Source organism: Tenrec ecaudatus, chromosome 17 (genome assembly GCF_050624435.1).
Source record: "Tenrec ecaudatus isolate mTenEca1 chromosome 17, mTenEca1.hap1, whole genome shotgun sequence".
Lineage (NCBI taxonomy): Eukaryota > Metazoa > Chordata > Mammalia > Afrosoricida > Tenrecidae > Tenrec > Tenrec ecaudatus.
In genome coordinates, this window is record NC_134546.1 from 30,366,331 (window position 1) to 30,392,829 (window position 26,499).

Genomic DNA, 26,499 nt, shown 5'->3' on the forward strand with positions numbered 1-26,499 from the left:
TGCTGGAATAATTTGGAAAAGGATATCAATAATGGTTGTATAACAGGGTATAATCAATGGCACTGAAATACACATGTAGAAAGTGTTGAATGGGAGAATGTATTGTGTTTCTTTTTACCACAGTTAAAAATAATAATGCGTACACTTATAATGAGTAAAATGAAGAAGAAAGTATGGTAAAATTGGTTGTGTTAATGGCTGTACAACCCTTCTTGATATGATTGAACTATTGAATTGTATGATATGTGGGAAAAGTACCAATATAAGTATAATAAGAAAAAAAAGAACCATGTGCCTGAGGCTGGTGGATTCTGACTCACAGTGACCCTGTATAATAAAGTAGAACTTCCCTTTGGGGTGCCTGAGGATGGAAATCTCTATGGAGCAGAAAACCTCGTGTTTCTCCTTCGGAGTAATGTCTGGTGGGTTGGAACTGCCGACCTAGCGGTTCGCAGGTCAGTGTGTACCCACTACTAACTACACCAGGGCTCCCTGGGCCACAGAAGGAGGAAGAATATTTCACGCATGACTTAGGGGCCATGGAGGTGGTTCCGACCGATGGCGACCCTGCGCACATCAGAACAAGACCCTGCTGGGTCCTGCTCCATCTAAGTTGGAGCCCATTGTGTCAGTCCATCTCGTTGAGGGCCTTCCCCTCTACCCAGCATGCTGTCCTTCTCTAGGGCCCGGTCTCTCTTGACAACATGTCCAGAGGATGTAAGTTAGACCAAGTGTTGCCAGCCTAGTCTCAAGTCTCAAAGCTTCCCATTGTTCACGAAAGACTACAGGCCCCATACTGCAATTTCACCTTTCAAAAACTACCATCCCCAGCATGCAACGCAGCCAGAGTTCCCGAAGGGAGAGAACTGCCTGCCTAGTTGGAAACTCGGCCCTCAGGTCATGCTCTGGCAAACAAACGAATCTGACCGGCCCCCGGGATTTTTTTTTTTTTTTTTTTTTTTGCAGAATGGCCACTCCCTAAATCCAGGGAAGGAGAGGGAGGACTCGTGGGCCACGTGGTCTTGCTCTTGTCAACTTTGCCGCAGCCTCGGGAGTAGCTGCTCGCAGGGTGTCCCCCATGGCTTCGGTGACCCGAGCGCTGTTTGGAGACCTGCCCTCCGGGGCAGGCACTGTTGAGAAGTTCCAGCTGCAGTCGGACCGTCTGAGAGTGGACATCATCTCCTGGGGCTGCACCATCACAGCCCTGGAGGTCAAGGACAGGCAGGGGAGAGCCTCGGATGTGGTGCTAGGCTTTGCCGAGTTGGAAGGTGAGCTGAGCTCCGGGCGCGCCCCGGACCTGGCCCGCACACCACGCGTGAGCTGCCGGGGATGGGAGATCCTCCGGAGGTGGGGGGTTGAGGGTAGGGGGGCTGGGGAGGGGGACTACAGGACCAATGATGACCCCGGCTGCCTGGATCAGGGTTCCGTTGCGATCCAGTTTTGGAAAAAGACAACATACCTATAAACAGCCGTCGGACTTTGCCTCTGGGCAGCCATTCCGATTTCGCCCCGATTCATTTAGAAAGTCTGCTGGGGTGAAGCGCCAGCGCTCCTGGGCGATCTTTGTACCGAGCGCGCTAGCTGGCGATAAGGGACGTGGCTTCCCTCTGCTCTTTCTGCAGGATGAAAATCACGTGCACTTTCTACTTCCGTCTGTTTGTTTTTAGTTGTTGTTGTTGATTCTACAAGATTATCTTGGCGACCCGGTCATCTCAGTCAATACTCCAATAAGCTCTGTGTCTGTGACCAGTTTCTCTGTGCTCTTCTGGGGGCTCCCGCCGCACCCGCCTATCACGCCGCTGTTCTTTAACCACATATGAAAAGAAACAGAACAACTTAACTGTAGACGTGAGCCCTCCTAGCAAAGATGGGAGCCCTGCTGGTACTGTGGGTCAGACGTTGAGCTCTTTGCAAGATCCGTGGTTCAAATCCACAGGCGGAAAATGAGATTGTCAACTTCCGAAAAAATGTCTTGGAATCCCTGTATTGGTCTGCTATGAGTCAGGCTCCACTCGGTGGCTCTGGGCTTGTTTTTCCCTTTGTTTTTGTAATTGGAATAGGAGGAGGCTGAGTAGATGGGGCAGTTTGCCTTCCAAGGTGGCTGTTTCAGCCCCCCTCGTGGTACCATAGAAGAAAGACAGGAGACCGGCTTCCTTAAAGATTCCAACCAAGAAACCGCCGTAGGACGGTTCTGTACTGCAACACATGGGCACAGCCCCTGGCATAGGGTTTTGCTTTGGTTTGTAACTCCACTCAAAAAACTCAGCGCCATCGAGTTGATTCCACCTCAAAGCAACCCTATAAGACAGGGTAGACCGGTCCTGGTGGTTTTCCAAGATAGTGAATCTTTACAGGTGTAGGAAGCCTCCTTCATCTCCCACAGACCAGCTGGTAATTTCAAACTGCCCACCTTGTGGTTAGCAGCCCAATGGGGACCTTCTGTACCACGAGGGCTCCTCATAAGAACAGATACTACAGTTAATCTTCGCCCAAGGGCTGAGAAGGGGAACTAGGGTGGACTTTTCTTCTGTTGGAATCTGTGGGCAGCCGAGATTACTTGTTTTGTGTGCACTGGAAAACTCTGTTAACTCAGTTAATTCTCTTGACAAGTGAGACAACGTTCCACCCTCCAAGAACTTACAATTTATCTGGGGAGATAGACGGTAATCACATGGTTGCATACATGTGTGATTCAGCGGCCACTTTGCTGCAAAGGGGCAAGTACGAGGTGCTTTCTCTCGGCACTACCCGGGAGCTAAACAGAGCATGAGATCTGGAATAAGTCAGCCAGGGGAACTGTTTGTGAGTCCATACCCTGGCTCAGTGATGCGGTGCGGACAAAATCGGCTAGAGAGGAGGTGTGAGGTTTGCCTTTAGGTGTGTCTTTCTGCCTGTTTAGTTCTTTTGATATGTAACTTGATTCATGATTTGAGGTCTGCAGAAAACCCTGGGATTTTCCGTTTGTCCCTCGGGAGTCTGACGTTTGCTTTTTGTTTCCTGGATAAAATTACTTATAAGAATATTCCAAGGGGTGGGGTGGAAAGGAGGAACTGATTACAGGAATCTGCATATAACCTCCTCCCTGGGGGACGGACAACAGAAAAGTGGGTGAAGGGAGATGTTGGACAGTGTAAGATATGAAAAAATAGTAATTTATAAATTATCAAGAGTTCATGAGGGAGGGGGTAGTAGGGAGGGAGGAGGATAAAATGAGGCTGCTGCCAGGACCTTAAGTGGAGAGCAAATGTTTTGAGAATGATGAGGGCAACAAATGTACAAACGTGCTTGGCACAATTGATGTATGTATGGATTGTGAAAAGAGTTGTATAAGCCCCCAATAAAATGATTAAAAAGAAAGAATATTCCTGAGGATCTTATTCTTGGCGCTCTGGTTGCCCTTATTGGCTTGAGAGTTTCCACATCACGGCTTGGATAAGTTCTTTGGTAACTTAAGTGAGCCTGTAACGAGAGCCTCGCAGGTAGGAAGGTTCTGGTTTGTGGGAAAATTTGCTGTTTTTCCTCTTTGTCTCCTGCACATTTTTTTTTTTTTTGGAGGGGAGTAGTTCACAGTTGCTGTCTCTAGAAGGTTGATGAATGTCATTTAAAAGAGGGGTTTTAAAAATGTTTTTAAATAATAAAAGAGGGGTGTTTTTTTTTAATCGGTGCTAAGTCACTTCTCTCTGTTAGGAACACAGCCATTTTCAAGACTGAAACAGAATTTCAAAAAGCTTCCATGGCTGGTATAACATCTCCTAGGGAAGTCAAAGGGGAAAGGACGATATGGCGTAGAATGCCTGAACCAGAGGAGAGACTAAACTGGGAAGAAAAAAACAAACACACACACACACAAAAAAACAGAGGAGTTGATTCCAACTTACAGCAACCCTGTATAAGAGTGGTTTTCAACCTGTGGGTCACGACCCCTTTGGGGGTTGAACGACCCTTTCACAGGGATCACCCAATTCATAACAGTAACAGAATTACACTGATGAAGTAGCAAGGGAAATAATTGTTTTAAATCATTTTATTGGGGGCTCATGCAACTCTTATGACAATCCATACATACATCAATTGTGTAAAGCACATCTGTACATTTGTTGCCCTCATCAGTCTCAAAACATTTGCTCTCCACTTAAGCCCCTGGCATCACCTCCTCATTTTTCCCCCTCTCCCTCAGGAACCCTTGATAATTTATAGCAAGGAAAATAATTTTATGGTTGGGGGTCACCACCACATGAGGCACTGTATTAAAGGGTCGCAACACTGGGAAGGTTGAGAACCACGGCTGTGTAAGGTTTCTGAGGCTATAAATCTTTATGGGTACAGATAGCTCCAGTTTTCTCCCAGGGAGCAGTTGGTGAGTTTGAACCACTGACCTGGTAGTCAGCAGCCTATTGCTTATCCTGCAACTCCAGTGGAAGGACTAGAAGTAATATGCTGTGGGCAGCTGCTTCCCTTCCCTCTTTTCTGGTGGCCCAGCGGGGGAAGGCTTGGGCCACTGACTGTAAGCCCCGAGGTTCAAACCCACCAGCTGCTCTGTAGGAGAAAGATGAGGCTGCCTGGTCCCCAAGAGTTTCACTCTCAGAAACCCTAAGGAGCATTTTTACTCTGTCCAATGGGGTCACTGTGCATCGGAATTAATGCCCTCAAGGGTGGTTTGGGTTTTCCCCAAGCTACCAGGTTACAAAATGTTGAGGATACGCAATGCGTTTGTCCAAGTTGCCTCTTCTCTGCCATGCTGGAAGGCACAACTCCCTGGCTCTCCGCCTTTCAATCCCTGCCTTGGCTGGTGGGCCAGAGAGCCCACCCACGGCCTACTGTATGGTCTGCAACGGCTCCTCTGCTCTGCCTCATGACCTCGGTGGTACGGTGCCCGGTGCCTCTGTTCAGTGGTAGGATGCAAATGATTAGACCACTGGTTTGCTAACCTAATGGCCATTTTAAGTGTAGAAAATGATATACCGAAATGTAGTTTGTTATTTCATAAGTTAATCATTAAATACAAATAAAAGAGGTACACAAACTAGATTGTTATAAGAAAGTTTTTAAATATTAATGAAAATATTAAATAATACCTGACAAAAGCAATCAAATATATCCATATTGCTTCTTGATTGGCATCCTCGCTAGCAATATTCTTTGCTTTTATCCAAGCATCATCAGCTGTGTGATTTATCCTTAACCATCTTCTCACTGTACTAGTAGGTAGGATCCCATTGCTTTAGAGCAGCGGTTCTCAACCTGTGGGTTGAACTCCTTCAGGAGTCAAACGACCCTTTCACCGGGGTCACCTACAGCCATCAGAAAACACATATTTCCAATGGTCTTAGGAACTAAGACACCACTCCTCTATCCATCTCCAGGCGGGTCCGCTCACATGCAGATATGCCCACATATGAGTACCGGCTTGGAGACTCTTACCCATTCTACGCCATGCTTCAAGACAAAACTTCATTTATTTGTCATTAGAAATAAATATTTCATAATTTATAATTCCATATTGTTTTTGTGATGACTCGCTATGCTTTGATTATGTTCAATTTGTAACAATGAAAATACATCCTGAATATCAGATATTTACAAGACGATTCATAACAGTAGCAAAATTATAGTTATGAAGTTGCAACGAAAATAATTTTACGGTTGGGGGGGGTCACCACCACATGAGGAGCTGTATGAGACCGTGGCGGCTGAGGAGGGTTGAGGACCACTGAATTAGATGCTACTCGTTGTGTTTGCTATATTAGAAACAATCAGACAATTTCTCTTCTCTGAATATATTCCGTTCACATTTGAAAAACCCTTTTTCACTTCTGCTAAACTGAACAGCCCTTGTACTGGCAATCTTTTAGCTCTTTGAACGCTTTCAGGAATTGCATAATTCACTCATAACATCTTGTGGGAATTCGGGGTGTGACCAAAGCTGAAACGAAGGACAGCGAGTCACCCTCTGGTTGTTTGGCCCCTTCTCTCTTTATGTTATGTGTTTGGTTACTGAAGTTCAAACTCCCAGGGAATAAAAAGTAGTATTTTATCAAAGGTATAATGGGTGAATAAGCATGGCAACCATGGTTCCATCTATTTTTTAGTCCCTATGGATGGGATGAACACTGTTATGGGTGCTTAGACTACCAGACTATGCAGATGAATGTTCAAAAAGAGTAAGGAATACAAAGTTGTGATTTCCACATGGGGCGGCTGCCCAGTCGCCCACTTTAGAGAGCACCCTGATTACAGTGCTGTTTTAACCACCGCTTCGCTGAGCTCAGCAAACAGTCAGGGATGGTCCTACGGAACTTGTGCCCCTACTGCCTCTGCCGCTTCTTGCATGTGCTCCGCGGGCTCTGTTGCATGGTCATGGGGTTCCCCTCCCTGCGTGCACTTTGAAGATGGTGACTCTTACATACCAATCCCCTCTACGGCTGTTTCGTGTTCCTGTTTACATGGCCTCACCTAGTCACTTGGTGGGAATTCCGAAGACAAGGATAGAAGAGCCATTCTGTGCCATTCCAGTTCACCACAGGGGACACAATTTAATTCACCACACTCTCCATATTGTACACATTTCTTGAGAACATTAAATAGCTTTTCTTTTCTTTTTTTTCCCCACCACACTCACTCACTCACTCACGGCCATGGAGTCCATGCTGACTCGTCGTGACCCCGGTGGGTTTCTGAAGCTGGACTGTTTACGGCAGGAGAAGTCCCGTCTTTCTCCCGCCGTGGTTTTGAACTGCCGACGATGCCGACATAACCGCTACACCAGCAGGGTTCACTACGATGGACCACCGGGCTTCACAAAATGCCAGGTCAAGTCAAAGCATTTAAAATATTCGTCTAGGTCATGGGACAGGGGGGTGTTTTTCTTTCTATGCCATAGTTTATGTAACAATCATCTGTGTACAAAGGAAACCGGACTATTTTCAAAAGAAAGGAAGCTGAAAGAAATCCTCATGATTAAGTATTACGTAATACTTTCTAATATGTTCATCTATCTTTGAGGTTATTGTAAGCAAACCCTCCATCCCTTTTTAGGACCCCGTCTTTCCGTTTGTTCTAGATTCTTTTGCAATTTCCAAAAATACAGAAGACTTCATGTATGTTGTAACAGGAAGCATAACTGTCTCTAGCAGAATAGTCCGAAATGAGGTTCAGCTACTGTTTTGATCAATCATGTGGTAAGACCCGCGTCAAAAACAAATGGGGTAAGGGCTGGACCCCTGGGTGGCTGAGAAGCAAGGGAAAAAGGAGAATTCACTTTCACTGCTTCTTTTTAAAAAAAATAATTTGTTGCATTGAATTCTTGTTGAGAAGACACACAGCAGAAACTCACACTGATTCACATTTACAGTTCAGCAGTATTGATTTCATTCTTTGAGTTATGCAATTATTCTTACCCTGTTTTTGAGTTGCTCGCTGTATAGTCTCTTCAAATAGCTGAGTTTTAGAAATCATGTAAAATAAGGAAACTGATGGGATGAAGGGTTATTTTGACACTCCCATGTCCCCAAGGGCACTTTGAGTCACAGGAAGCATGGATCGCTTCTTGAAACGTGGACCTTTTTTAACTGCCAGGTTAAATTTGAACTATTTGCAATTTCTCAGCTAGATTATATAAACTGGTTGGATGGCTGCTTTGATGAGAGATTAGTCCGGTTCCATTTCTTCAAGAGAAAATGATCTCTTTTCTCTGTAGACTTCTGAAAAGGTAAACCAAGCACCTTTCAGTCCAGCCTAGTAGAAAATCAGTTATACTTTCTCCCCACTTATTGGCTATCTTGTCTGATATTTCACCTTTGTAATCATAGTAAGTCAACTACCCAACTATTTGGAGCATTAAATATATAAATCTGGTCGAAAGAAACTTTTTGTTTCATTTTGTTAACACTGTAAAAAAAAAAGTATAGATCCATATGGGACCACCAACAAGTATTTAAATGACAGAGTTTCTAAAATGGTTTGTGTACTTGACAATTGAAGTTTGTTTCCCTGGCAAACCCAAAGGAAGGTCATAGCCCAGATTAGGGGTCTTCCCTGAGGAAAACGAGGAATAGCTTTATTTTAGACTTTAGGGCACTATGGCTATGGTTTGGACTCCCCAAATTGGACATTATAATGGATGCCCTTGGGGTGGAGAAGTGTGAATGTGACATACATATTTATTCCACTCAGCGCTTTGTTCAGGAAAGCAGACCAAACTTTTCCTCTCTCCTGTGCCCCCTGGAATTCCTGGATGGTGCAAATGACCCGTATACTCGGCTGCTCACCGACAGGATGGGGGTTTGAGCCTTCTCAGGAGGAGAAAGGCCTGGTGGTCTGCTTGTGGAATGGAGGCGGGTTAAGAAGGGCTCAGTAATGTCAACTATTGTGACGAGCCCGCAAGTGAGACTGGAGGGACCTGAGATTAGCAAGAATGTGAACCAGGAAGGGCCTGGAAGAAAATGATTAAATTACACCCAGCCTGGTGGTTAATGTGAGCCTCGGACCTGTAACTGAGCAGCCTCAGCCGTGGCTGAGAGAGTTCCTGTTGGCTAACATGCAGTACACGGGGTAGATATGGAGTGTCACGGGGAAGGGGGAGGGAATCTAAATGTAAAACCCTGCACAACGTCATCTTTGTGAAGATAATAATTTTTGAAATCCACCCCCCAACCCTTCATAACTCCCCTTGTAAATTAAATATTAAAAAGAAAAATTAAACTAAAAGATTCTAGCAGACAGAGGAACTTAAAGGAAAGGAGCAGAGAGGAACGAGAATAGAAACCATGAGAATGTTGATAAAATATGGAAAATGTGATCAGTGTCCAGATTGAACAATATGTGGAGAAATTGTGAAGAGGAGGGCTTGGGTTATTGTGTGAACTTTCATGAAAACCTCAGTAAAATATTTTTTTAAAAAGAAGTAAATGGAACATCCTGTATTATGTACATGTGCACAAGGGCTGTGGCTTCTTATAGCAAACAACAAAAACAAAAGGATTATTGTTGATGCTCATACAGTTCTATAGCATACGTACCAGATACCATACCATACCATACCAATACAGTGCCATAGAGAGATCTTAAGATGTTTGACAAATGAAAAAAACCTTTTTTTGCAAAACAGTGTGTGTAGCACGGTCCTCTTTATCTATGTTAGGCATCTGTTTCTATATTTGATTATTTATGAATGCAAAGAAACTCACTGGAAATGCACGTACCACGCTGTTACCAGTGGTTACCCTTGGAAAGGAGGAGCAATAGAAAGTTTTCATGTCTTAGTCTTTTCTTAGCTTGCCAGATTGAGGAAATAATAATACAGAATGCCCGGTTAAATTTGAATTTCAGATAGATAAGATGTTTAGAAATTGTTGAGAGGGGACCTGGTTCATGGTGTGAGCTTTCATCGAAACCTCCATGGCTTTTTTATTTTTAAGAAATAGAACATTTTGCCTTATGTACACACACAAAGTGTGTCTTCTTAATTATAAGTCTATCTCACATAAACTATTAATATGCACGTAGGATTGTGTGCTGTCGACTCCATTCCAACACGAGTGTGGATGGCTGAAACTGCTCGTGGGCTGTCCGAGGCTGGCACCCGTCGGGAGCAGAGCCCCAGGCTTTTCTCCCGTGGAGCTGCTGGCGTCACACCGCCTCCTGTAGGGCAGCAGCCTGGTCATAGCCGTTCTTCACCAAGACTCTTACCAGCGACAGATGTATGCTCAAAGTAACACTTGGGGACAGACTTTTGTGAAATATTACTTAGTTCTTGGAAATTTGAATTTAACCAGGCATTCGGTGTTTCATTTGGCTATACTGCTCTATATACTGCGGATTTTTTTCAGTCTCCTTAAAGGATATTTTTATAAATTAATCATATGCCTTCTTTGAAAATTTGAAAAGAGGAGAAAAAAGGATAAAATAGTTGTCTCTCACAACGACATTAAAGCCTAAGTCTGGCTGAAGAAAATGGATTGGCCCAGGAAAAAGCAGCTTTCAAAGCAGCATGAAGGTGGCTTATAGACCAAGATCCCGGCGTTCTACACAGAAAGAACAAGAGCACGTGCATGCATGCAATAAAAGACTAGGCAGAGATGTATAAGAAGATTAACAGAGGTTCTCTCTGCTGGTTAGATTATGGGTGACTTCAGTTTCTTCATTGTGCTTTGTAAAGTTCTTAACATTCTTACCAGGAACACGAACCGCTTTGGGAAGGGATAAAGAACCTGGGTACCGAACACCGCTTTCTCGGCTTCCACGAGTCCCTGGACTGGCCCAAGCTGCTCCTGCCCGCTGCAGCCCTCAGAAGGACGAGATGACCAGCGCTGTGAGCCTCGCGTGTGGTTTACAGTCTTACTAAAATGCTGTCATCCTCCATCCTTTCAGGGTATTTCCAAAAGCAGCCCTACTTTGGAGCCGTCGTGGGAAGGGTGGCCAACCGGATTGCCAAAGGCACCTTCACGTTGGCTGGGAAGGAGTACAAGCTGGCCATCAACAACGGGCCCAACAGTCTGCATGGTGGGGTCAGAGGGTTTGATAAGGTGAGTGATGTAGTTAAAGGTTATTGTGCCAACCTGGCCGAGAAACACATGTGGTATTAATTGAAGGACGGAGGGATAAATGGCTGGGTGAGCCTCGCCTTTCTAGTTCTTGGGACACTTGCTTTGTGATGGTCAGACCAGGGTGCAGCTGCCTTAGCCAGTTCCCTGCTTCAGCTGGCAAGGCTCACTTCCTGCAAGATGTCCCCGAGGAGAAGCTACATGGACCTACCCCGATGCAGCCCTGGGTGCTGTAGCAGCCTTGTGGAGACCCCTGCCAGCGCTGAGATGCTTACACGTTCGCGGATTCGGCTTTCCTCCTGCAGTCAGCATCATTGTGTTTATTTTGTGAGATGGAGGAGGACTTTGTGGATTGGTGTAGGGTATATGGGTTAGTGGGTTAATGTTGGACTTGTGGGCTTGGGCATCACTGGGTTGGGATGTTTTCTTGATGTGCACTTACCCTTTATATAAAACTCTCTCTTATGCATGAGTTTCTGTGGATTTGTTTCTCTAGTGTACCCAGACTAACACAGTGAGTCAGAAGAGTTGGTAGAATTCCCACCTGACACACTTGACAAAATACGCAGGTAGGTACACCGTCTGCTTGCCAGGCACAATCCCAGCCTTAGAGCCAATGCAGCCTGGTAAGGGCTACCTCGTGTGTGCAGGAGCAGTGTCCCAGGGCCCATCCTTCCCCAGCTCTTTGAGCAATAGCAGGCAAGGGAGGCCCCGAGGAAAAGGACAGAGATCCTGGAATTGGGAAAGGTCTGGGAAAGGGCAGGGAATGCCTTTCCCAAGTCTTTGAGACAGGTTATCTAACCTTACAGTTCTTACCTTTCTCATCCGTACACTGGGACCAATATCACTGTCTATCTCACAGAAATGACTTCTGGTGGCACTATGGATAAAGCATGGGGCTGCTAACCAAGAGGTTGGTAGTTCAAACCCGCCAGTCACTCCTTGGGAGGAAGACAAAGCAGTATACCTCCCTAAAGAGTGACAGCCTTGGAGATGTTTGGAGCTGCTCTCCGCTGACCTATTAGGTTACTGTGAGGCGATCAACTTGATGGCAGTGGAAGGATCTCTTAGAAACACCCCAAAGATGCAATGAATTAAATGGGATCAGGGTGACTTGAGACACAACGGAAAAGTAGATAACTAATAGTCTCCTCCGCTGACTTAACAAGGCATTCACAGTCAGTGTCTCGAATACTTACAAGGACCCTGTGTTGTCAAATCCGAGTTCCCAAAAGACTACACAACTCCCGAGTAGAATGGCCAGGTCTGCCCGGCCCGAAGCCCTCATTCCTACACTTCCCAGTCTGGTGTACCCCAAGGCTGCTGTATATGCTCCCAGTCGAACCCACCCCATTTTTGTCTCCTTAAAGGCCCTTCCCGAGAGCTGTTCCACCTGCATCCAGCCTGGCCTTCCCTTCCATGCTTCAAGTTTTCAAGTGCCCTTTCCACATGAACACTCCCGTTCTCCAAGTGAACCCTGAAAACAAGGTTAGGAAAGCAAGCAGGCTAGACAGCATGTCTCTGAGGTCGGAATCCCTGCCGTCCTGCTTCTTGGTTCTGTGGGACTCTACAGGTTATCATCCCATACCCCCCCACCCCCCACCCCAGTAACTGTCTCATTTCAAGCTGTGAGGGAGCTATTTGATATTTAAATCTCCTTTCAATGGCGCCACCTAGGATAGGTCCTGGAGAAGAGGCAGAGAAGGCAGGAACAAGCATGGTGGTTAGGGACCCCAGTTCCTTCTCTTGGGCCATTTAGAGGGACTTCACTCTGGTTCCCCCAGCAGCTTCCTGCTTTCAGCCTGGACTCAGACACTCCTAGTGGCTCTCCTCTGCTCAGTGCTCAGGCTTTCCATGCTGGGGAAGTCAGAGTGGGGACCGCTCTGCCCGTGGTGGGGCACTGGGTCTCTAGAATGTGTCAAGCACAGAAAGTAAGACCCAGGGACAGGGATTCTCAGAGGAGCCTCAAGACACCACCTTCCACTGCACTGAGATATTTCCCAGGGTGTTTCTTGCCATGTATGCCCTCGGTAAAGAAGTAAATGTGTATGCCCTGCAGTTCAGCAGACCTCCTGGACCCCTCTTTGAACCAGGGAACTTAACAGGCCTGGGGATACCAAACTGAAGGAGGTACAGAGCGGGCCCTGGGGTCCCGAGGCTCACAGTTTGGTGAAGGAGGTAGGCAGGCTGCTACATGCCCCATAGCGCACAGGCCGCCAGCCTGCGATGGAAACTGGGTGTGGCCGGAGCCATTGCAACTGGGAAGGTAGGATTGGAACTGCCCTTGAAGGAAGGACGGCGGTTCATTTAATATGCGTAAATAAATTGATTTAATATGCAAACAACATACATATGTGTATATAAACAATTTCATATGTTTAATTCAAATGGCTGTGATGTGACCCGGGCAGAGGTAGGGAAAGACTTTGAGTCTTCTGAAGGATTTTTTTTTTAAGATCATTTTACTGCGGGCTCTTACAGCTCTTCTAACAATCCATACATCCATCGTATCAAGCACATTTGTACATGTGGTGCCAGTATCACTTCCAAAACATTTTCTTTCTCCTTGATCCGTTGATATCAGATCTTCTTCCCCACCCCCAGCCCCACCTCTGGAGGATTTTGAGCCCAGTCCCGTGAGCAGTAGCAGATGAACTTTGTCTTACGTTGTGTTTACTTTCAATACAGAATCATTTGTCAGCTTCCGTCCTTGAGTTTGCTGGTGGAGGGGTGTTTGATCTGTTTTATTGTTAAATATTAGAAAAATTACAAATGTTTTACTTATTGAATAATTAACGGGGTTTGAAGGTATGTGGTTTTCCCCAGTTATATCAACACATTTTTAGAAATGGTATTTGAGCAATTTTGAATTGAATTGGCTTAGAAATGGTACAGCTAAATCTACCCAAATCAAAGCCATTGGCATCAAGTCAGTTGCCACCCTCGGTAACCCCTCAGGTCATCCAGAAGAACTGCCTGATAAGGTTTCTGAAGCTATACATCCTCATGGAAGCCGACTGACACATCTTCCTCCTACAGATGGCTGATGGGTTCGAACCGATGACCTTTTCATTAGCAGCCAGCTGCTTAAACCACTACACCACAGGGCTCCTATAAGCAGGTGCCGTCGAGTTGGTTCTGACTCATAGAGACCCTGTGTGCAGCAGAGTGAAACGCCACTTGGTCCTGTGCTCACAAGTATTCTTCTGTTTGAGCCCATGTGGTGGCCATGGTGTCGATCCATCGTGTGGGAGTTGCACAATTTCTGGAAATGTAGAAACTACAGGGACAGGAAATCCTTCTGTGAATAGGAATCATAGTGATCTGATAATACTAACACACAGATCTTCCCCTGCATCCTTTTGCTAAAGGAGTAGCACTAGATAGCAAGCTGTGAGCATTTTATTTCAAATGGCTCTACAATTTCTGGGTCCTGAAATGTCCCATTTTGGGGTGGGGTTTGTTCTTTCAGGGGTTTTTTATTACACATGTGACTGGCTTCCAATTTTAAGTGTCTGGGACCTTCAGCATTTCTGGAAGATAATTAGGGTGTAAAATTAATTTTCCCGAGGGCTATGACTTTGTCTGAAATACCAGCTGCTCTCCCAGCAGGTGCAGGCAGAGGCCTCCCTTCCCGCTGGGCTCCCCTCGTGGCAAATGGGACATCCGTTAGAGTCAAAGACCTGCTTGGAGCGGGTGGCAGACCCTGGGCTCACAGGCCCTGCAAATGTGTTTGGAATAACAGACTCTGAGTGCACCTCATCCATTGGAAAAAGAGACTCTGAATGAAACCACTCACCGAATGCAGGTAGAGAGTGGCGTCGACAGTAAAACCATCAGTGTAAACAGCCAGTCCTGATTTTTTTTTCATCTTTTTAGCAGTTTTCAAAAAAAAAAATCAGACTCTCTGTCATCTAGTTGATGCTGACTCATAGTGACTCCATAGGACAGGGTAGAACTGCCCCTGTAAGTTTCTGAGACTGCAACTGTTTATGGCAACAGAAAGCCCCGTCTGTCTCCCATGCAGCAGGCTGGTAGTTTTGAACTACCAATCCTGGGTATCACAGCCCAGCGGGTAACCACTACACCACCAGGGCTCACTTTAACAGTTTTATTGGCATATAAAACTGTTCATGTCAGACCTATTGTACACACATGCATATAAATGGAATAAAAAAAAGTGTGAGGCTCTCACTGACCCATAGCCCTACAGGGGACAACACTGGAGACACAGTGTGGGAATTGCACCAATCTGATCCGACCACACCAAGGCAGAACACTAAGGGCGTGCAACAGAACAGCAAGGGGAGCAGAGCAACGAAGTGCCACCCCATCAGACTCAACTGGAAAACACTCCTAAAGGCCAACAAACAGTCCTCGAACTAACTACAGGCTTCTTGTTGTTGTTATTGTGGGTTTTTTGGCACTGGCTATTTGTTGCTTTGTTTTGCTCTGTCTTGGTTTTGTGCGTGTTATTTTCTCTGCAGGGCTGTCTAAATAAGATAGGCTGGATGAACAATCTGGAGCAGAAAACAATGGGGCCGACAGTTCAAGGGGGACATGGGGAAGTGGGAAGTGGGGGGAAAGGAAGTGGTGTTAGCAAACCCAGGGACAAGGGAACAACAAGTAAGTGATCCAAATCGGTGGTGAGGAGGGTGTAGGAGGCCTAGTAGGACGTCATCAAGGGTAATGTAACCAAGAGGAATTACTGAAACCCAAATGAAGGCTGAGCATGATAGTGGGACAAGAGGAAAGTAAAAGGAAATATAATAAAGAGCTAGGAGGCAAAGGGCACTTATAGAGGTCTAAATAAGGGCATGTACATGTATAAATATATTTACATATGAGGATGGGGAAATGGTCTATGTGCATATATTTATGGGTTTAGTATTAAGGTAGCAGATGGACATTGGTCCTCCACTCAAGTACTCCCTCAATTCAAGAATACTTTATTAACTGGCATTCCATGATGCTCACCTTCCTGACATGATCACTGAAGACAAGGCAGGTGCATAAGCAAATGTGGTGAAGAAAGCTGATGGATCCTGGCTATCAAAAGATATAAAATCTAGGGTCTTAAAGACTTGAAGGTAAACAAGCGGCCATCTAGCTCAGAAACAACAAAGCCCAGATCGAAGAAGCACACCAGCCTATGTGATCATGAGGTGCCAAAGGGATCAGTTGTCAGGCATCAAACAACAAAAAATTATATCATTGTGTGCTCACCTTCCCCATATGATCGCTGAAGACAAATGAGTGCATAAGCAAATGTGAAGAAAGCTGATGGTGCACAGCTATCAAAAGATCTAGTATCTGGGGTCTTAAAGGTTTGAAGGTAAAGAAGCAGCCTTCTAACTAAGAAGCAACAAAGCCCACATGGAAGAAGCCCACCAGCCTGTGTGATCACCAGGTGTTGAAGGGATCAGGCATCAAAGAACAAAAAATCAAATCATTGTGAATGAGGGGGAGTAGAGATTGGGGATCCAAGACTCATCTGTAGGCAACTGGACATCCCCTTACAGAAAGGTTGCAGGGAGAAAACAAGCCAGTCAGTGTATAGTGTAGCAACGATGAAACATACAACTTTCCTCTAGTTCCTAGATACTTCCTCTCCCCAACTATCATGATCCTAATTCTACCTTAAAATCTGTCTAGACCAGAGAATGTACACTGGTCCAGAGAGAAACTGGAAACACAGGGAATCCAGGACAGATGATCCCTTCAGGACCAGTGATGAGAATGGCGATACCGAGAGGATGGGGTGGAAAGAGGGAACCGATTACAGAGATCTACATGTAACCTCCGTGGGGGATGGACAACAGAAAAGTGGGTGAAGGGAGATATCGGACAGTGTAAAACATGAAATAATAATAATTTATAAATTATCAAGGGTTCATGAAGGAAGGGGTAGCTGGGAAGGAGCAGAAAAAATGAGAAGCTGATACCAAGGGCTCAAGTAGAAAGCAAATGTTTTGAGAATGATGATGGCAACAAATGTACAAATGTGTTTGATATAATGGATGGATATATGGATTGTGATAAGAGTTGTATGATTTTTTTTAAAGTGAGGAATGTGGGTAGGTAAAGAGAAAAACATGTTTCACCTCCCCCCCACCCCTCTCAAGTGCCATTTGGTATTTTTAAAAAAATTTAGTGTTTAAAATCCAGAGTGCAATTCAAAACTTCTAATGATTGATAGAACCACTTCCCTTCCTACACTTGGTTATCTTTAAATATTAAAATGTGGCATTTAGCTCGAAACGGGAACAATCAAACAGCTTTTAAAAAAGCTCTTTTTTGTGTGTGTGGTTGAATTTTAGGTCCTTTGGAGCCCTCGCGTGCTGTCCAACGGTGTCGAGTTCTCGCGGGTCAGTCCAGACGGTGAGGAGGGCTACCCCGGAGAGCTGAAGGTCTGGGTGACATACACGTTGGATGGTGGGGAGCTTGTGGTCAACTACAGAGCGCAGGCCAGTCAGACCACACCCGTGAATCTGACCAACCACTCTTACTTCAACCTGGCGGGCCAGGTAAGTGGACCTACCTCTTCTCTCCTTTTATAAGGCCTGTGCCTTGTGGAGCCACCTGGGAGACCAGCCAGTGCTTATTTACTCTAGTGATGAAACGTCCCAGCACAGCACTGGCTCGTGGAAGCTGTAGCAAACATTTCTGCGCACTGTGTGGCCAAGAGAGTGATCCAATAGCTCCTCCTCATTGAACTACACAGCATGCTTGCATTTGCTGCCCTTATTCCACTTGTACCACCAAGATTTACTACCAAGTACAGTGTTTTCCAGAAGTTTCTAGGTCAGTGGTTCTCAACCTTCCTAATGCCGCTACCCTGTAATACAGGTCCTCATGTGGTGGTGACCCCCAACCATAATATTATTTTCATGGCTACTTCATCACTGTAATTTTGCTACTGTTATGCTTTGAGCGATCCCTATGAAAGGGTCGTTCAGCCCCCAAAGGGGTCTTGACCCACAGGTTGAGTATCACTGGTCTAGGTGGTCCAAAAGCTTAAGAGCTCAGATATGAACTGTGGTTCACGCCCACCTAGAGGCTCCTCAGAAGAAAACCCGGATGATCTTCCAGAAGTTCACAGCCAGGAAAGCCCCATGGAGCAGGGCTACTCTGTCCACATGGGTGGGGTCTCCATGGCCGTTGATGGTGACTGGTGTCTTTCTTTCCTCTCTAGTGTCTTCCACTCTTGCTTGTGGAAATGGGTTTAACACATTCCCTCTGTTGTGGTCCCTTTAAATATGCTGCCAGTATGTAAGGTGCCCTGGGGAGCCCTGGTGGCATAGTGGTTAGGTGTTGGGCTACAGTCCTCATGGTTGGCAGTTCGAAGCCACCAGCAGCTCTGAGGGCTAAAGACTGGGCTTTCTATTCCTGTAAACAGTTGCCATCCTGGAACCCCCCAGAGGGGTCACTTTAAGTTGGCATTGACTCTGTGGCAACAAGAGTTAGGTGTGGTGGGGCAGTTAAAGCACTTGGCTGCTCACCAAAAGGTTAGCTGCAAAGATTTAATACTAGTGTACAAAGTATGAATCTAGGAAATTTGAAAATTCTCCAAAATGAAATGAAACACATACGGGTCAATATCCTAGGCATTACTGAGTTGGAATGGACTGGTATTAGCTCTTTGGGGTTAGCAAATCATATGGTTTACTGTGCATGAAATTACAAATCCGAGAGGAACAATGTCACATGCAATGTCAGAAAGAACATTCACCTACAAGGCTCTGTGATAGGATAATAGCTATACGCCTACAAAGAAGTCCAGTTAATACAACTATTATTCAAATGTATACACTAACCACGAAAGCTATGATGAAGAAATTGAAGAATTCTACCAACTTCTTTAGTCTGAAATTGGTCAAACATGTAATCAGATGATTGATAATTACTGGTGATTAAAATGAGAAAGTTGGAAACAAAAAAGTAGGATCAGTAGCTGGAAATATGGCCTAGGGGACAGAAAAGAACCTGGATAGTACATGAAAGAATTTTGTAAGACCAATGATGACTTCTTTGCAAGGAGCTTTTTAAAACAACATACAAAGGGATTTTACATAAGGATCTCACCAGATGGAATACACAGGGGTCAAACTAACTGCATTAGGGGGAAGAGATGATGGAGAAGCTCAATATTAGCTACCAAAACAAGGGGCTATTATGGAACAAACCATCAGTACTCACATGTAATTTCAGATTGAAGTAAAACACAAGAATCAAAATAGTCTTGAGTATACTCCCCTGACATTTGAACCCTTCTGAAGACCAGATTTGGCACAAGAAGTTGGTGGGTGACAGAAACATCATACAAGAAGAAGGCAAAAGGTCATTTGAAAGAAAAGACAAAATGCAAAGATCCAAATATATGTCAGAAGAGACTTTGAAACTTGCTCCAAATCATAGAGTGGCTAAAGAAAATGAGAGAAATCATAACATAAAAGAGCTGAACAAGAAAGTTCAAAGGGCAACTCAAGAAGACAAAATAAAGTTTTATAATGAAATGTACAAAGACCTAGAGTTAGAAAGCCAAACAGGAAGAAGATACTCAGTGTTTCTTAAGCTGAAGGAAGAAAGAATTCAGGCCTCGGTTTGTAATATTGATTCTAGGGACAAAATATCGAATGCTGCAGGCACTATCGAAAGGATGGAAGGAACCCACAGGGCCGCTGAACCAAAAGAACTAGTCAACATGCAACCATTTTAAGAGGTACGATATGATCGAGAACTAAGGTTACCGAAGGAAAAAGTCCAGGCTGCTCTGAAGGCATTAACAAAAAACAAGACTCGATACTTACCTGGCAGGGGAGAGACCATGATCATGAAGGTGGTTTTCCCGGGGCGAGGCTTATCCATTGCACTGCAGATGTGCTGACCCATGCGATTTCCCCAAATGTGGGAAACTCGACTGTATAACTTGTGGTAGTGGGGGGCTGCGTTCGCGCTCTCCCCTAAAAAAAACCAAAAACAAGACTCGGGGGACTCACCGAACGCCGAATGAAATGTTTCAGCGAGCTGATGAAGCGCCGGGAGCACCCACTCATCCATGCCAAGACATTTGGAAGCCAGTTACCTGGCCAACCACCTGGAAGAGATCTATATTTGTACCCATTCCCAAAAAAGTGACCCAACAGAAAGTGGAAGTTATGTAACAATACCATTTATATCACACGCAAGTAAATTTTTGTTGAAGATAGTTCAGCAAAGGTTGAAGCAGAAAGTACATGGACAGAGGAGCTGCTAGAATGTCAAGTTGGAGTAAGAAGAGGATTTAGAATAAGCGATATCATTGCTGACATCAGCTGGATCTTGGCTGAAAGCCGAGGACACTACAAAGATGTTTACTTGTGTTTATTTACTATGCAAAAGTATTCAACTGGGTGAATCAAAACAAAGTAAGAATAACATTGAACGAATGGGAAATCCAGAGCACTTCATTGTGGTCAGGCAGAGCCAGAACATCGGACCAAGAGCAATCGTTTGAACAGACCAAGGGAATACTGCGTGGTTAAAAAGCAGACGAAATGTGTCAGGCTATACCCTGTTACCATACTTACTTAATACATATGCTAAGCAAAAATTCCAAGAAGCTGGACTATCTGAAGAGCTAGTCAATTATACAAGCATTTCAAGAGGTAGCATATAATCAAGTACTGATGGTAATGGAGGCATTAGCAAAAAGCAAGGCAGGGCTGGAGAAAGGCTTATTAACAACCTGCAATATGCAGATAACCAACCATGTCTCCTGAAAATGAGGAACAACTTGAAACATTTGCTAATCAAAATCAAAGGCTGTAACCTTTAGTATTGATTCCAACTCAGTATAAAGAAAATTCAAATCCTCCCAAATGGACCAATAGGTAACATCATAATAAATAGACATTAGGTTTGAATTGTTAGGGATTTCATTTTGCAATCAATGCTCATGGAAGCAGCATTCAAGAAATCAGATGATGTCTTATTACGTTGGGGAAATCTGCTGCGCTCACCCTCTTTAAATCCAGAAGAGCAGGGATATCAGTTTGAAGAATACGATGTACTTGCCCCAGCCATGGCCTCACATGCATGTGGAAGTTGGACAATGGATAAGGAAGCCCGCAGAGAATTGATACATTATGCTGTTGGCAAAGGGTACTGGGAATGTCATGGCCTGCCAGAAGAACAAACAAATCCCACTTGGAAAAAGCACAACTGGAGTACTCTCTAATCGAAGATGTCAAGACTGCTTATCTCATAATTTGGACACGTTATCAGTAGAGACCGGTCTCTGGAAAAAGACATCATGCTTGGTAAAACCAAGACTCAGTGAAAAAGAGGAAGGCTGTCAATGAGATGGCATGCCACAGTGGCGGCAACAACAGAACCAATACTGGTTCATATGGGAGCTGGAGGCACAGGGAATCCAGGGTGGATGATACCTTCAGGACTAGGGGTGTGAGGGGCGATGCTGGGAAAGTAGAGGGTGAGTGGGTTGGAAAGGGGGAACCGATTACAAGGATCTACATGTGACCCCCTCCCTGGGAGATGGACGGCAGAGAAGGAGGGGTAAGGGAGACTCCGGATAGGGCAAGATATGACAAAATAACAATCTATAAATTATTAAGGGTTCATGAGGGAGGGGGGAGCTGGGAGGGAGGGGAAAAAAAGAGGACCTGATGCCAAGGGCTTAAGTGGAGAACAAATGCTTTGAAAATGGTTAGGGCCAAGAATGTACGGATGTGCTTTATACAATTGATGTATGTCTATGTATGAATTGTGATAAGAGTTGTATGAGCCCCTAATAAAATGTAAAAAATATATATATCTCCTGAATTAGAAAAGTACATGGGTAAAGGGTTTTCCCATTTGCTAGCATCCCAACACGCCATAAAGAAATGTTTCTCACAAGAATGCTGGGGGCATTTTTATCCCAATTTTCTATGAAAAGATATGAGGTTCTTGGAGGTGAAGTGTCTTCTCAGGACCTTTCAGTAAGAGGCAGAAGTAGGCCGGCCCCAGGCCATTGGACCACTGGCCAGTGCTTTTTGTACAAGCCGTTAAGTGCTCCAGGAAGGTGGGCCACCTTTTTACATAGCAGATGGGCAACTTCTTCAAAGCAAGGGCTCTGTGCTGACTCCTCTGGGTGGAGCTGAGTGGGGCTGGGGGGCGGGGCGAGAGAAGGGTGGCAGATGTGCTTCCTCTGGTGCCTTGACAGCGACTTGGCCACGGACTCTCCCTTTTTTGGTTTCCTGGCACAGGATAAAACAAAAGCAAACTCCATAGAGTCCATTTGGGCTCACAGCAACCCTCCAGGACAGAGTAGACTAACCCTGTTTCTGAGGCTGTAACTCTTTACAGGAGTAGAAAGCCTTGTCTTTCTCCTGCAGAGCAGCAGGTGGTTTCAAACTACCAACCTTGAGGTTAGCAGCCCAGTGTTTAACCCACAACACTGTCAAGGCTTCTTCATGGCTCCTAAGGGAAATAGAAGGTCTCCCTCTGCGAATTCACCAAGGTCTGACTCTGACTTTCACCTTCGCGATTCCATTTAGAAAAGAAAGTGCACGCGGGGTCAGAGTCCAGGTGTATTCATTGCAATTCTGTGGCCCTGTCTCCCTGCACTAAAGCGAACCTGTCACCATAGTTGTGATGGGATTTTTAAGGTTTTTATCAATGTCTCCTAAGATGTCTGGCAGAGAAGTTCTAAAGCAAATACATAAAGGAAGAGCAAGCATTCTCTCCTTTCTCTCCCTCAGGGATCTCCAAATATATACGACCATGAAGTCACTATAGAAGCAGATGCTTTCTTGCCTGTGGATGAAACCCTGATTCCTACAGGTTAGTGGATTTCAAGGAAAAAGATGGGCTGAGCTGGGGCTATGGTTTGCAGAACACGAGAAACCTCATTTGCATAAAATTAATCTCTTGGCCTGCAAAAATGCCTATAATTGCCATTGTTAGTCGTTGATTTTGTGCTGTTAGGTGACGGAATACTTTATCACACAAACCACAACGCTGTTGCTAACCAAGCCAAGGCAACAGCGTGAACTGGCAAAGTCTCAAGCACACTGAGGCCTACGGTCACCTTGCTGAGTGAGGCATTAGAATCCAAACGGTCTGCTAGCAGGTGAGCCCGTTCCTTCTTAGCAGATCAGCAGAGATGATTGTACCCAAACAGGGCTTCACTAATGCTGGACACGGATGGGACCGCATGTGGTTTGGGATGGAAGAGGGGAGGGGAGGGGGAGTGTGAGGCGTAATGGGGATGGGGTCTGCTGGGAAGGTGGCATATATCAGAAGGAAAGATACGATGCTGCCAATGTCAAACTCGTGTGTGTGTGTGTGCGTGTGTGTGTGTGTGTGTGTGTGAGAGCAGATGAGGGTAGAGGGCAACATCAAAGAGAAATGAAACAGCAGGAGGCTAGAGACTGGTGGAGTTCCCCACGGCTATGCCCTTACGCTTCGGATCTGGAACGGAACTGGCCTCCGAGTTAGAATCATCCACTGTGTAAGATCAAAGGGGCAGCATTTATCCAAGGACAAAGTTGGGACAGAAGGGAGGATGGAAGTGGGAGACACAGAGGAGGTGGGCTACCAATGATGCACTAAAGAGATTGCGCTGGATGAGTGGGAGCAGAGCATGTCTGAAATGCTGAATATGAAACTCTGATGTGCTCTGGAAACCTCTACGTAACTCACAATAGTCATTTTCCCCAAAAAAAAGCAGGAAATGAGGGGAAATAAGAAGAGAAATCTTGAAAGGCATAACTGCCCTCACATCAACCCCTCCTCCTTCCGGAAACCTGTTGTCCTCAGGCTGCCGCAGGGCTGACCAAGGTCTCCCAGGACAGTGCTCCATTTGTGTCGGGCAGTGACACTAAGGTGCTGCCTCACGACTCCAGAGTCAGAGTATGGCTGTCCGGAGTTTGAGTCTCGGGCCTCTCTCTACTGGTTTATAGAGAAGGCCAGGAGAGCCTTTCCCTGTGTTTCTCATCCCACCTAAAGGTGCTATCACTTTAGTTGTCATTGCCGCTCCCTTGAAAGGCTTCAAACTCACTGCCACGCAGTGGATGTCGACTCAAAGCAACTAGACTGGAGGACAGAGTAGATCTGCTCCTGGGGGTCTCCAAGACCGACACTTTACGGGAGGAGAAGGCCTCATCTTCCTCCTGCAGAGTCGTTTCGAATTGCCGGCCTTGAGGTTAGTAGCCAATGCGTAACCCACTAGGCCACCAAGAAAGAACAAGGGCATCATCGTGACCTGAGAGCCATAGTTTCCCTCTCCAGTAAGAAGATGTATTGACATGACTTGTCTCCTGCTGGGACAAACTAAGAAAGCGAATCGCTTGTAGGATATTCTGGTAAAAAACACACCACCCCAGTTCGCTTGGGAGGAAACATAAGACAAAGTCAGTTGAGGGGTATTTTAAAAAGGACAGGAGCCCTGGTGGCATAGTACTTAAGCGCTTGGTTGCCAACCAAAAAGGTTGGCGATTCAAACCTACGCGGAAAGAAGTGGCAATCTACCTCCATAAAGATCCACAGCCTCGGGGACCCTCTGGCACAGCTCTACTCTGTCCTATGGGGGCGCTATGAGTCGGAATCGGGTTTGGTAGTCTTCCAAAGAAATTTCTTAGACAAAGAAAAGCTAAGAACCGGTTTGGAAAGATTGAGGAGACATGCCATCAAATGCAATGCAGTGCCCTACACTGGATGTCAAAGTCATAGGACAACTGGTGAGATGGTGGTGAAGTCGGTGGTTTTGACTGGTATTGTGCCGACAGTCATTGTCTGGTTTTTCTCCTTCTACCAATCTTAGTTAATAAGATGTTCACATTTGGGGGGGTAGGGGTCAAGAATAAAGAGGCCTGGCGGTACTTTTGGGTAAGCATTGGGCTGCTAACTACAAAGGCAGTGGTTCAAGCCCCCCAATCACGCTGAAGGAGAAAGATGAGACTGTCTGCTCCCATGAAAGTTTATACGGCCTTGAAAACCCTACGTAGGGTCACTGTGAGTCAGAATGGCACTTATGGCAGTGGGTGAGGGAGAGAGAGAGAGGCGCTTGATGGCAGTGGGTGAGGGATAGAGAGAGGTCCTGTTTTTGCAACCTTCCATTTAAGTTGAAAATTATTTACAAGTTTAAAAACAACACCCCACCACGAAGGCCCCTGAGTGGGATATGATCGTGACCTGCCTTCCATTAGGTAAGGGATTCTGTTTCATTTGGGCCCCTTTAATATAATTGTGTTGTGTTCATAACTTCTAGTTCAAAGTTTTCACAGCGACAAGAGGTAAAGTATAAGCCTGTACACTAAACAGCAAATCCAGATAACCTCAGACACTGGAAAATCCCGTCCACTCAGTCATTACAATGAGTAATTAAAACAACTGGCAAAATAGAAGCACTGACTGGAATGTTTTCCTGCCCCCGGGTTGGGTTTAAAGCCTTTCCTATTTGTCTTGGTCATGTAAGTTATCTGCTGATGTTTACATAGCCGAGTCTGTGGGTGTGAGTAAGTGGGTGCATCTTGTTGGAGGTTCGTAATTACTGAAGTGGCAGGTTGTCAGCAGCTAGGACTGAGCCATCCTATGACTGACAGGAGAAAAATGGACTTATAAGCAGAGGTTATGAAGTAAGTGTGTATCTGTTTATAATTCATATAAATACATGTACTCTTCAATCAGCTATCCTGTGGAGTCTGTTTGCGCCGTGGGGAGGTTGGTTGTCATGATAGTAAGAGATCATTTTAAACAATTCTTGAGTAGATGCTAAGCACCTTGGTCTCTGGGGGCCAGAGCCCTGGATCTAGTCCAGCTTCGCCGTAACCTAAGGGATCTTAAGCATTTATGTAGTGCTTTCACACTTGACCTCCTTTGACTCTCATTTCCTGTTGTGTAATTAGGAGGGACATTGAACTAAATCAGACTCTGTGGATCAGTAAGTTTTCCTTAACAATAATGTGAAAGATTAATGCGGAGTCACCCGGCTTTTCATTTTACCAAGCTAGAAAACTACTGTAAATACTGGGCTATTCAAAATTTGGGGGAATTTTGGTTCATATGTTTCAGTCAGGAATTTTTTGTTGCTCTTATTTTTGAACCAAAACTAAACTCACTGCCATTGAGTTGATCCAAACTCAGCGTGGCCCTACATTGGACAGGCTGGTCGTGCCCTTTTGGTTTTCTGCGACTTGCCGTTTTTATAGACGACAGCCTCATCTTTCTTCCAAGGAGTGGCTGATGGCTTTGAACTGCTGACCTTGTGGTTAACAGCTCAATGGGAAGCAGAGAGAAATAGACTGCATTTATCAAAACAGAATGCCAAACTGCCCTTGCATAAATAAAAACGGGATCACAAAGGTAAAAATAATTTAATCTCAAAAAAATTTTAATCTCGGTATAAAGAATAATTCTTTAAATTGAATTCATTCACTCTTTAAAGAAATGTGATAATGTTGTTGTTAGGTGCCTTCTAGTCGGTTCCTACCCATAGTGACCTTCTGCATAACAGAACCCTTGCCCGCTCCTGCGCCGTCCTCACACTGTGCCTGAGCCTGAGCCCATCGGCCAGCTGTGCTAGAACAGACCACCCAAATGGATCTCTGGCTCTGGGCATCAGCAAAGACGTCATCATATCTCACACTTGGGAGCCACTCATTAGTCAGCAGACCATCTCCTAGCTCTTCTGTGAACTCTGTGATGCTTCAGGCTCCTTGGATGACACTCGACTGCTGCTGCCACCACCCTCGACCCCTTTAAATCACTAGCGCATCGCGAACTTCCGACTGGGCCAGGGCTCAGGAAAAAGCCTTCATTCTCCTGCACCTATTCAATAGGTTAGTTCGGTCCTACAGAGGGCCTGCCCGTACACCCAGTAACACTTACACAGAAACGAAAGGTCTCGAATTTACTCTTTGGTCTTTTCCTCGACTTTTCTCACAAACAGGCTAATGGTATGATTTCTATGCAC

The 26,499-nt window shown here is 45.3% G+C and overlaps 1 protein-coding gene and 1 non-coding gene across 3 annotated transcripts in view; both read left to right on the top strand.

Annotated features, from left to right (window-relative positions):
- Positions 1–859: 859 nt before the first annotated feature.
- Positions 860–26,499, top strand: part of GALM (galactose mutarotase) — a 64,285-nt gene continuing 38,645 nt past the window's right edge. For both annotated transcript variants that reach the window (XM_075535662.1, XM_075535660.1), the window contains exons 1-4: positions 860–1,268; positions 10,369–10,523; positions 16,862–17,068; positions 22,286–22,367. In XM_075535662.1, coding sequence (XP_075391777.1) covers positions 1,079–1,268; positions 10,369–10,523; positions 16,862–17,068; positions 22,286–22,367 — 634 coding nt within the window. In that variant the 5' untranslated portion in view covers positions 860–1,078. The remainder of the gene's footprint in view (positions 1,269–10,368; positions 10,524–16,861; positions 17,069–22,285; positions 22,368–26,499) is intronic.
- Positions 19,344–19,507, top strand: LOC142431224 (U1 spliceosomal RNA). Its single transcript, XR_012780764.1, has one exon. It is a non-coding gene; the product is annotated as a U1 spliceosomal RNA (small nuclear RNA).